Source organism: Egretta garzetta, unplaced genomic scaffold (genome assembly GCF_000687185.1).
Source record: "Egretta garzetta isolate BGI_Z169 unplaced genomic scaffold, ASM68718v1 scaffold50, whole genome shotgun sequence".
NCBI classification, from domain to species: domain Eukaryota; kingdom Metazoa; phylum Chordata; class Aves; order Pelecaniformes; family Ardeidae; genus Egretta; species Egretta garzetta.
The window spans coordinates 3,388,448-3,400,934 of NW_009258613.1; the positions used below are offsets into that span (position 1 = coordinate 3,388,448).

Here is a 12,487-nt window from a genome sequence, read left to right on the forward strand (position 1 = left end):
TGTTCAGCTTGCTAAATCTGTCAGGTTTCTCTTTCTTGGTTTGTTGGGTTTTGGTGGTAGGTTTTTTTCCATTCCTTAGCCTTATTTTTCTTCTCTTACTTCTAACTGCCAGTACCTGTCTCTTCTCTATAGCAGATTTTCGGACTAAATGACTAAAATCAATAGTTGTCTATCTGTCCACACTTTATCTGTTTACTGCATACAACTCATGGCCCACACAGCATGTACAGAAATATCCGCTTGGATTTTACATCTGCAGAGTGATCTGAGTAAGAGGCAAAGGTTTCTGAAACTGCTTTTTGAACAAGAAGAGCCTTGAGCCTTTGCTAGCTTTTACAGGGCTTCTAGATGCACGTGGGCCCTTTCCTTTGTTACTCTTTACAGTGTCCTCAAGCATACACTTTCCTTCTATATAGCAAAATTAAACTAACTGTTGATGGAAAAACCGCCTGAAATAAAATTTGGATCAACCACTTAAAGCAGATCAGTTTATATGTACTGCAGGACTAATTTTTATCGTTTGTTGAGCAGTGCAATAGTGGTGGTAGAAAAACAAATCTGTCAAAAAGCAACTGTTAATTAAATATCTGAACTGGTTGCTTGAAACTTTCTCTGTTATGCACATTCAATGGAAAAAAAAGACTAAAGATTTTCCAAGTGGCAAGTAGGGGCCTTGTATGATGTGCATATGACAGAAAAGCTGAAAACAATATTTATAAATTGTTGATCTGCTGGCCTTAAATGATGTTACAGAGAATTTCTCATCTTGTTTTACATGTGACTTCATGTTTGTGGAGCACAAGCAGAGGCATCTTGAAGAGTAGGAGTAAGAAGCATATTGTTCTGGCAGATGGAATCAAAGCATTATTTGCGAAAGAGCAGAAATTCCAGAATATACCCCCAACTTAAGCTCATAGAAAATAACCATTTTTGGTTAAAACTGAAGTACTCATAGGTAACGCTTACCTTGAAGTTCAGTGTAATTTTTACTTGTGGAACCTTAATAGCTTAATTCAAGATTCTTCTGAGTACATGTCAGATGAGACACTTTTGGGAGTTTTATAAAGATAATTGTATTTGTGGAGGTTGTTATTTGTCCGTACATCTGAATGCACATTCTAGCTACATGACTATCAGAACGATTTGCAAGTGTAACATACTGTAAAAATCAGATATTTTTTTTTCTTAGCTGTACTGCCTGAAAGACTCTCCCTCCCTCCTTCAAGTTTTCTAGAAGAAAATTCAGAAGAGTCAATGATGTATGTCAATTTATATGCTTCTCTAAAATAGGGAAGGGATGTATGAAATTGGAAATTCACTTAGTTTGTAACACATTCTTCATAACTGCAAAGCTAAATGTGCCAGCCTTATTTAAGGCAGAAGGACACTAGCACTTGTTGTAGACTTGACTTCAAATCCTTCTAATATATCTACAGTGTTCACATAAATTCTGTTTTAGAGCTAAATTAGAATGTATTTCTTTCTCAGGGTGAGTGAATCATAGTGAAATGTTCCTGTAGCTACTCCGCTCAATAGTGTTTAAGTCTTAATTCACATGTCCCATCTTATTTTTTTTGGCCAGTCCTGGTTTTGTGGTATTAAAGAAGTCTCACGCATGAGATGCTGAGTTGCTGTGAGCCATTTTAAACCTGAGATTAGATGTTTGCTGTGGGAACTGCTGTACTTCAAAACATCCTTCCTTCCAGTTCCTCGTTGCCACCTTTTCTGATAGAGATTATCCACAAGAAAGGTGGTAGAACAGTTAAAGGGAGTAGTTCTTGCCCATTTCACTGTAAAATGTATTTTATGTTTCACTCCTCTGGACTTGTGGTAGCACAAAAACTCTGGATGCAGAGGAAGAGTAGTAATTTTTTTTTAAGTGTTGCAGTTGGATTTGTCAGAGGTTTTCTGATCTTTGTTGAAAAACCAAGTCAGTGAAGCAAAATAAGTATGAGTTGCTCATATTAATTGCTCAATTTGGAAACTGGAGAGGCTGTACAAAGCTTTCCTTCAAAACTAAAAAGCTAGAAGAGTAGTTTTCTGTTCATTGTCTTTCGTCTGATAAAGCTAAGGAATACTCATGAGTAATACTTAGAGGTAGGTGCTGCTAAAGTTGAAAATAAAAGTGTGATTCCTAGAAACAGTGGGAGATAATTTTGAACATTCCGATGCAGTCTAGGACTGATGATTAGACTAGGAAGACTGGAGTGCAATTTCTTCCTTTAACCTATGCTAAAGTAAGACTCCAAGCAGCGCTGAGAAGTCACTTTCTGTAGGATTGCACATAGAAATGCTTAAAAGATCACTTATTTTTACTGCATTTTAACTAGAATTCTTCCAGGTAGGCTAGCTCTCTGTGTTCTGCAGCCTGTTTTTTTTTTTTCCCCCAGCCACCGACCTGTAATGCTTCTCTGTTCTAGGGAATCTGTGTCAGCACTAGGGATGAGAGTCTTGCACTGTCATTTGTACCTTCTCTGCCCTGAGAAGGATGCCCATCTGTCTAGATCAGAGTCTAGGCAGTACAGGAAAAAAAATCAGGAGATTGAGGGGCATACCAGTTGGATAAAGCTGCAATTTAGTGGTAGTCATGGTGGATTATTTACAAATTGTCATGCCTCTTAAAATTCTAATCCTTGTGCATTTGTAAAACTATTTCTCCTTACTTATCTAACAGAGTGCCTGGGGCTTTTTCATTATTAAAATCTGACGAGCTAGCAATGTTATGGTAACTTCTGAAACACTGATGTTACCAGAGGCAACAGGATTTTTATATTACAACTTTTAGATTGCAGTAGTCTTGAAACACTAGAAGAACTTTTGCTATCAGAAGATACTACAATGATGATGTTAGCGTGTTCATTTGACTAGTGGCATTTCAATATTTGACTTTTTATAATGCTCTAAAGCTGTGGTTTTATGATGCTGAAGAGTGAACATTAACTAAAGCTGATGCCCTTAGTGAACATTTTTAAAAATACTTAATGCACAACCTTGCATTGCAGAACTGAAAGTATGTTTAAGGGTTTAGTGTACTGATTTCTGCAGTCTAAAAAAAAAATCTGATGCATAGATGCATAATGTTATTGTAGGTGAATGAATCCTCACTTAAGTTTTTACAATGTGTTTTGTGCAAAAAATTACTTGCCACCTCTAGGTACAGTACTTGTTGATAAGTGATGTAAGTACCTTAGGGGGGGACTGTTTGCTTTCTTTTTTCCTCACTCTCTCACCTCTCCACTGCTCAATTTAAATGAAATGTTAGTAACAGCTGAATGGTATAATGTGTGAAGCACTTAAATTCAGAAACACATTTTCAAATGTCTTTGATTTGCTCTAGTAATTCAGGTCTCTGTGTCCTGAAAAGGAGGTGACTTTGGGAAAGAAAAAAAAAAAAAACCAACCCCCCAAAAAAACACACAAAAAATCAACCAAAAAACATTACCAGTGCCTGCATCAAAAATGAGAAGTGGGAAACTGCAAACCCTTCTAGAAAGGCTCAGCCTTTCTCTGCTTACAGCACAGATGCTGACTTAAGTTATTCTGAGGTGAGGACAGGCTATTCCCTTCAAAACTCAGGGGCAGAATTCGGGCCTCAGTAGGTTTTACTTTGTCCAAAATAGTCTGGGTTTTCTGTACTTTTGCTTCTCTTGTGTCTGGATTCAGTCTCTTAATTCAGTACTCTCACTCTGTTTCTGTACCATGTTGATTTTAAATAGTCAGCCTAATTCCCGGTCACAGAGAGAGAAGAAATAATTGAAAATGATGGGATTTGAACTTTACCAAAGTTTGGTCGCTATTGCTGTCACTAGTATAAAACATTAAAGCCTTGCTTTACACGGCAAGATTTATTAAGTCATAAGTTGAAATTTCCATATGAAATGAAGTTGATATTTAAATGCTGATTTAAATTCCGTCTTAATTTAAAAGAATTTTTATTTTAGATTAAGTCATTCACTGGGGTATTTTAACACCTGAAGAAATAGTAGCTGTAGTAGTAATAAATTCTTCCCCATCCATTGCTTTTTCCCTCTCCCTCCTGTCATATCATCATGTTTTATTGTTCTTTACTCTTGGTAGTACATTTCTGTGATTCAAATAACTGTAATCTTCTTGGTAAAGGACGAATTTCTCGGCAGAACCAATGCAGTTTAACACTCTTCATGGTGTATTTCTCTGATGCAAAGTTTGACAGTCTGTACTTTTTCATTGTTATTAGTGTCTGACTAAAGAAAAAAGTTGCTGTGTTTCTTTTTCAGAGTAATGCCTTTAGGGAAGGAAGAATCCTTCACCAAAGGCCACCTTTATAAATATAGTATGAGGAAATTAACATCAGTATCTATGTCTTAAAAATATATTTTCAAATGTGAAAGGTGTATGAGGTTGGGGTTGTTTCTCCCCCCTCCAGGTTACTAGTAAGATACTATGTGATAAATATGGCAGCCCAGTTGTCCAGCAGTCTCACAGAATACTACAATGCAAAAAACAACTTGACCAAGTATTATATTTTAACAGGGTTAAAAATCTGAGGCTTGTGTGCACTGATGCAGACAGACATTACAATAGATATTGTGGTTCACTTTCCAGTTCTTGTGGTGGGTTAGCCCTGCCCATAAGCCAAACTCCCACCCATTCTTTCACTTTGCCTCCCGCTACCTCAACAGGACAGGGGAGAAAATGGGATGAAACAGCTCATGAGTTAGGATAAAGAGAGGGAAATCTCTTACCAGTTACCATCATGGGCAAAACAGACTCGACTTGGGGATAATTAATTAATTTTACTACCAAAGTTGATTTGGATAGTGAGAAACAAAACCAAAACCACCTTCCCCCTCCTCTCTGACTTTTCTCCAGCCCCACCTTCACCCCTTCCCTCCCGACCCCTCTCCCCCGAGGGGCGCAGGGGTGGGATGGGGTCGCGGTCAGTCCCTGCCAGCCCCTCTGGGCCGCTCCTCCCTCCTCACCCGTCTCCCTGCTCCAGCGCGGGCCCTTCCCCGGGCTGCAGTCCCTCAGGGACAACCTGCTCCCGCCTGGGCTCTCCACGGCCGCAGCTCCTGCAGGAAAGATCCCCCTGCTGCGGCCTGGGGCCCTCCCCGGGCTGCAGGCTGGGGCTCTGCTCCAGCGGGGTCTCTCCAGGGCTGCAGGGGATCCCTGCTGCGGGCCTGCAGCACCTCCTGCCCTCCTCCTCCTCCTCCTGCGGCCTGGGGCTGCCTCCTCCGCTGCCCCCCCCCGTGCCTTCCCCGGCTGGGACCGGCTGTGTCCGGCACGGGGCAGCCCCGGCCTCTCCCCTCAGGGGCCGCCCTGCAGCCCCCATGCTGCCAGCACGGACACCTGGTACAATCCTTTTCATAGTAATGTTAGGAGACAGTCACTTAGAAGGTGACTAACTTGTACCCTGTCGAGTTAGAGGTAACTGTGTGGGTGATAATGTTCTAATTGGTTCAGTCAGACTTTTTTTTTCAAGTCGCAAGCCATCTGTTTCTGCAGAAGTATTGGAGTTTTATTTAACATTCACCCACAGTGTGTGGATTCAGTAGTGGGCAGGTGAATGAGATCATTAGGCTGAACAAAATGACTAAGGTTCTGCCTAACTCTTTGCATGGTTTCATAGCCTTCATTCATTGTTAGCAATGGGTAATAGTTTGTTAAAATGCAGTGGGTAACAAGTTAAATCAGTATTAACAGCCATTGCATTTGCCATGTAAATATTTACTAATGCAGTGGTCAGTACAGAGTGAACAGATGACAAGCTATAGTCCTGCTATGAGAGAATAAAATGTTTTATTCAGAATTCTGGCTTGACGCATATTTGAGGTACAATTCTTGCCTAGATCAAGAGCGTGACTCGTGAACATCGTAGAACCAAGGGTAGGTACAGTAAGGAAGGTGAATATTTATCAGTAGTAAAATCAATGTATTTTTGTCTTATTTCAGTAGAATAGGCCCTCCATCCTCTCCTACAGGAGGAGAGAAGGAAGAAAATCCTGCTCTGCTGGCTGAGAATTGTTTCAGGGAACTACTAGGACGAGCAACCTATGGAAATATGAATAATGCAGTCAGACCTGTTTTCGCGTAAGTTGAAAATTCATGGAAGCTCTTATCTTAAGAGATTCTTTTTTTTTTATTTCATCCTCTTATTTTGTTGCATTACATTCTTTCCTCCTTTTCAACCCAAAGGATTCCATTCATGTTTCTTCAAAAAATTGCCCCTCTTTTAACCTCACCTGTTTGTTGCCTATCTGTTAACTTGAAGATAGTTATGAAGTAATGTGTGTCCCATTGTACTGATTTTAGAAGTGCAATATAATGATTTGGATAGGTTGTTGCCTCAGCTGGCCTTTCTTTTGAATGTGAAACTGTTTATTCAAGTTATTAATGTCCCATAGTTTACTGCATTCAGTGAAGAGACAAGTGGAGTAAAATACAAGTAACACAAAGGGATACTGTGCCTAGATTTATACATAAAGTTAAGATTTGTACTTTCTTGAAGTTTTCTTCCAAGACCTGTTTTGATATTCTGTGAGGAATATCTTTAACAACTTATTTAGCAATGAATGGCAGATGTGGACACAGTATGCACATTATGCACAAACGCACACAGTACAAATTAGAGCTGATATATTAACTATCAAGTCCAACATTTTTTAGTTCTCTGCATTGCCCTAGTTGCTTCCTTAAAAAATAAGATGTGACAAAACCTGCAGGTATTGAGATGATATGCTTCTTTCACCTCTGCTACTGTCTACAAACTAGGCGTGTTCTCAGAGAGAAATCTTTGCAGAAAGCTTTAGACTCAGTGATACTACTCTCAAACCCTGGCTTTTCCTGATGATGATGAGAGCTGCTTGCTCCTTCTTGTAGATTTTCAAGATACCCACCTGTTATGGAAATACCTTCTCTTAGATGGCCTAGTTCTTCCCACAAAGTATTCCATTCATATACTGAAAGACCTTCAAGCTACCAAAAGCCATTTTCAAGTTACTACTGTTACATAAGAACAGAAATGCAAAAAGAAGATAGGGTAGGTTTCAAGGGCAGAAAAATTTGTGTCCCCTTATTTTTCACCCAAAAAGCATGAAATGCAAAGAACTGTGCTGTTATCTTACTTTCCATGTGTACCTGTTACACCAGTCTGATAGGAATTTAACTGTTGCAAAGTTTGTGTTTTATCACAAAATTTTAATCCTTCCCTACATTTAAAATTTACATTCCTCCAGAATACATGCCACTGGAGTGAACATTTAGGTACTAAACAGTCTGGATGGACTATCTGGAACTACATTGCAGCTGCTTTCTTACCATTTTTTAGTTCCTTTTACAGGCTTATCTCAAAACTTTATCAGCAAGTGCAGTTCCTTCAGACTTTTGAATCCTTTCAGTATTAGGGAAGTTTCCCACAAATAATTCCTGATTCCCTAGAGTTATTGCTTGGTTTGGGATTTGAGAAGGTGTCATATCTACATTTTCTGTGGCAGATCCAAAGTTTTAAGTATTCAAAGTGTTATTTTCAGCTTAATTTCTCTTCTTACTCGCCATAATCCTAAGGAATTGCTGGAGTATTTGTGCACCTCTGTGTGCTACAATGCTGCATTTGTGCACTGAAATCAGTAGATCACGACCAGTTGCTCAGACTGTATTATCTCTTCTATGAATAGAGTCTTTGTGGTCACCATTTTTGTGTTCCCTTTTGAGGAAGAATTGCCACATAAATTTATCTTTTTATAAATAATTTAGTATTTTTGAAGAACAAGAAATGCAGAAAATGCAATGCAATGGTCCTTCTTGCATCATGAGGCTGAGTACATTTGATGATTGAGGGATTTAAGTACAGTGAAGATAGTTGAAAACTTAAGTCAGTCTCCTGGTATGGGTTTGGATTGACCTTAATCCTCCTTGCCTTTGACAGAAAATCTTCATGTCTACATGCAGTAGCTAGAAACTCTCAAATTCTCATTTTTAATGAAATCTGACTGATCAATCTGGCAAACTGCTTAATGAAAGTTAAAAATTTTATATTAATATGATACAGAAAAAAATTGTGTCAACACTCACAAGCTATTTAGACTTACTTAGCATGAATTCACAGTGATGAATAGATTAGGCAGATCCAGAGGGATACAGAAATCTAGTGAAGATAAACAACTGCCAGAGTTTAACCCTGTTCATCTCACTCTGTTTCCATTCTTGAGAGTTATCACATCATCTGCGAAAGACTTTTGAATGTCAAAAGACTGGTGGCTAGTAATCTTTCAGCACACGATGCATGAGAAGATTTTGTATATTCCCATACATGCCTCAGTTCTGCTCTCTAATCATCAGTATCGATTTATCATTTTGTTCTGTAAGAATTGCTTGCATGTGTGACAACGTGAGTGAATTCAGGGACTGTTAGTGCCTCTTACTCCATAAAGTAGTCATTTGCACCATTGGTTCTGCTGTTCCTTTCAGTTTGAGAAACCTAATTTTGCACATTTGCTCCATATATGCAGCACATCTTAATGGAAGGCAGACTTGGATTTGTTAATCCAGCAATAAAATGGTTTGCAATCTTACTTAGATATTCTTTATTAGAAGAAATGAATGTAATTGGAAAAAAAAAATAGGCAAGATGTGTCTTGATTTTAACTAAACTAAATGCACCATGCTGAAAGTACCATTTACCATCTTTTACAAAAACAAAACTACATTGAATACACTGCCTGCGTTATGACAAGTAAAATATATCACCTACAGTAATCTAATACTCCTTTCCTTAGGAGGAAAATTCCAGTATACATATGTGTGTATATACCATATATATGTATATATATACACCATACACGCATATATGCTGTCCATTGAGCTATTACACAAAACATTAACCTAAGCTGTCATCTTCCCTCTGCTGTTTTCCCATCAATTCAGCTACATGAAGCAGCTAATACTTTGCCTTTCTGGAAAAAGGAAAATTGTATGTCTTCTTTTGAGAGGAAAGGAAAGGTTTTTAAAAAAAAAAAACAACTTGATATAAGAAGTGGTTGACCATAATCTGCCTGAATGAATCTTTGGGGCAGATAAAGAGGAATTGTCTGGGGTAACAGAGAACACATGTTACCCTGAAAGATAAAAGGATCAGTTCCAATTAGAAGATGATAGTGGGGCGTATGATTTTGTATTTGATGAGAAAAAAGAAAATAGGTTAACTAAAATGTACAAGAAATGATGGACTGTACTGGAATGATACTAAGGAGAAAGAAGACACGAATAAATATCTTGTGAGCCACTAAGCCTTGAAGGATTTAAAGAGATAATTTTGTTTGTCTTTCTACCCAAAGGCAGGGTTTAAATATACCTGTGTGGTTTGGAACGTGCACAAGGCAGGCAGCTATCTCCAACAGGTAGTCCAGTTTAATATTTAGTAATGCAAATATGCTGTTAACTTGGCAGAAAAACACCTGTAAAATTCCTGGAATTTCCTGTAGGGATTTCTATTAAAGGTATGTAATGTGTCAAAATGGCAGTATCTTTTTTTTAAGCTCTGCGATGGACTGCAAGATAATTTAGGGCACAGGAGAGGGTAGCTTTACGCCAGCTGGTTTAATCAACCTTGAAGGAGACCTGTGTACTCAGCTAGGTCACTCAGCTGGTAGCAGCTGGCCAGTAAGTTAAATGAGACTCCAAATTCTATGCAAAGTGAGTTAGAGCTTTCAGTCAGTCCTCCTGTGTTCAGAGTGCTGACTTCTTTTGCATTTGAGTTTATTACTTGAAGCGTCTTTATATGTTTACTATGTACTTGAAGAAAGGGTAGACCAGTAATGATTCTGTAGCTGAGACACCTATTTAGAAACAATACCTAAACTCATTTTCTGTAAGAAAGCTTTTTGTGAGTTTTGGGGTTTGTTTTGGGCTTTTGTGGGTTTGTTGGTTTTGTGTTGTTTTTGTTTTTGTTTTTTTTTTATTTTATTTTATTTTTACCTGAATCATTCCAATTAAAAGATATCCCAAGTTACCTGTATCAATCTTTTAGATTTAAAAATGCATTGATTTTTGTCACGATTTTCCAGGTACTCGGATCTCCTTTCTGGAAAATGTGATGCGTGCCCTATTCATAGCTTTCAGCATAGCTGCTTAAGCAGAATTTCTTGGCTTTGCCTGAAACTGACGTTTTTCATCAGTGGTTCCTATCCCATCTAAAGAGAAACTGATGCATTTACTGTTCTGATTTTGTTTTGATATTTCTTGCAGAAAAGGTTGAAATGCTTCAGAGTGATAAAGGAGTATATACACAAAGAGTAGCTCCTTTTTGTTTTCCATATACATTATTCATGAAACCACTGTGAAAACAAAAGTTTTATTAGAGTCACTATTCTGGATGTAACATTAAGCCATAATTACTTTGTAGCTCCTGATTCAAAACAAATTCTTTATCTTATTTAGAATAGAAGTTTGTCAAGGTATTATAACCATCCTCTTCAGTGTGTCTCTTTCATGTAAATAGCCATATAATGTTACAGCCATTTCTATGCACAACTTTGTATGCATACAGTATATTTGTAACTGTCTATCTTTGGTATGACTAGGTTCCTTAAATTCCTGAAACTAGAAAATGAGGAATTTCTGTTATAGCCAAATGTTTTGTAATCACATCCTAAACCTTGAAAACAAATGCTTTTGTGAAGTTCTCGTTTTCTCACCTAGTTAATAAGTCATTGTATGGAAGATTTATATAAGGAAATAATCCCTTTGATGTGAATTTAGAGAAAACTGTAAGATGCTATTTACTCTATCTGTGGAATGTCATTATCTCAGGTCCCTTAATTTTTGGTTACAGGCATTTAGACCATCACAGACTATGGGATCCCAATGAATTTGCTGTTTCCTGCTTCAAAATCATCATGTATTCTATACAGGTAGGATTTTCTCCAGGGTGTGTTTTCCATGCATACACATTTCAAGCACATAAGATAGGGTTAAATGCTGACCTCACCATGATAATGGTAGACAGTAGATTAAGTCAATTAATCCAAAAGTTACCTTTCCATAACTCCTTAGCCTTATTCTTTAAACTTTTCAAATAATAACCTAATCATGTTTTATGATCAGAGGTTGTCTGATTTACTTTCAATTAGTGTACACTTGCAGAAGAAAACAGATATAAAGGGTTTCTTGATGGAAGGTAGCGCAGAGGTCCTTGAGCAAATGCCAGAACAAGGAGCAGGATAGCCATACTGATCTGCCATTGTGCTTGATAAATAAATCTCTCTTAAGTTGGTCATGTCTCCATGCCAATACAGCTGTGTACTGCTTTTACAACCCAAGAAAACAACTTCACATGGAACCTTGTTGTGCTAATTGATTTTTACTAGTGGGCAACCTTTATTGTCTGTTGTAAACATGATCAGAGTCTGATTCTTGAATGCATCAAGCACAGACACCCAAAAGATAAAGTTCTAAAATTCCAGGTTTGTGGAAGAAAGCTGAGTTTTCTCAGCATCTGTATCAATGCCGCTTTTCTGTAAGACCAGCTGAAGTCCTTGAACTGCAGTTAGCTGCATGAAGTACCACTTTGCACTTCCTCTGTTCAAGTAGATGTTCCTCGATGTTTTAATATTATAAGCTGTTCATACTGTGCTGGATGGACCTGAGTGGCTTCATCTGTCATGGTACTTTTTTTAAATCCATATTTAATCAGGAGCTGATTGAAATTTAGATAAATTTATGAGTAAGAACATTGCAGAATAGGAACATAGTTGTGACTGTAGCTGAATGGTGTATGAGTTTATTCTTATTAAAGTCACAGGTGAAGCTTTTCTTTCTGTTTGTTTGGTTTTTAATAGGCACAATATTCCCATCATGTAATACAAGAAATTCTTGGACACCTTGATGTTCGCAAAAGGGACTCCCCACGAGTTCGTGCTGGCATTATTCAGGTTCTTTTGGAAGCAGTTGCAATAGCAGCTAAAGGATCAATAGGTAAGTCTTCTTAAATTAAAGGCATCAGGTGAAAGGATAGATTTGAAGGGTGGTGTTCATTTTTGCTTTGTTTTCAGACTGAATGAAAGCATATATTTTGCGAAGGCTTTGTATATATTAATTTTTTTCTCCTCTGTGCTGATAAAATGCTCGAAATCTTACTTTGTTTACATTTACTCAAACATGCTTACTTGGTTGTTTGACTGTTTTATAATCATTTGCATTGAAAAATGAGTAGATGCATTCTTACAGCCTTGTGTAAGGCAGGAATTCCTGTGTGGTAAGAAGTCACAAAGTCTGAGAGAACAGGGTGCGACTCTACAAAACATCAAGAGCACTGTTGTTTTGTGATACAGCTGCTGTGAGATGAGTGGTAATATGGGAGTCAAGAGTAGAATGATCTCTGAGAAATTTTACCTTAGTAACTGTGAAGCAGCTGAAAAAAGGTGAATTATGTCATTTAAGGTAGCATAGTTCTTTGAAATAAGAGTAGTTATGAAGATGTGTACACACGTACTTTGCTGTTTTCTTTTGGTGT

General features: G+C 37.9%; 1 protein-coding gene across 4 annotated transcripts in view; it reads left to right on the top strand.

The window, feature by feature from the left end:
* EFR3A (EFR3 homolog A) overlaps positions 1-12,487 on the top strand; it is an 83,615-nt gene that overhangs the window by 38,174 nt on the left and 32,954 nt on the right. For 3 of the 4 annotated variants that reach the window (XM_035903426.1, XM_035903428.1, XM_035903429.1), the window contains exons 7-9: positions 5,932-6,069; positions 10,808-10,886; positions 11,814-11,949. In XM_035903426.1, coding sequence (XP_035759319.1) covers positions 5,932-6,069; positions 10,808-10,886; positions 11,814-11,949 — 353 coding nt within the window. The remainder of the gene's footprint in view (positions 1-5,931; positions 6,070-10,807; positions 10,887-11,813; positions 11,950-12,487) is intronic. The other variant, XM_035903427.1, reaches the window with a different exon arrangement.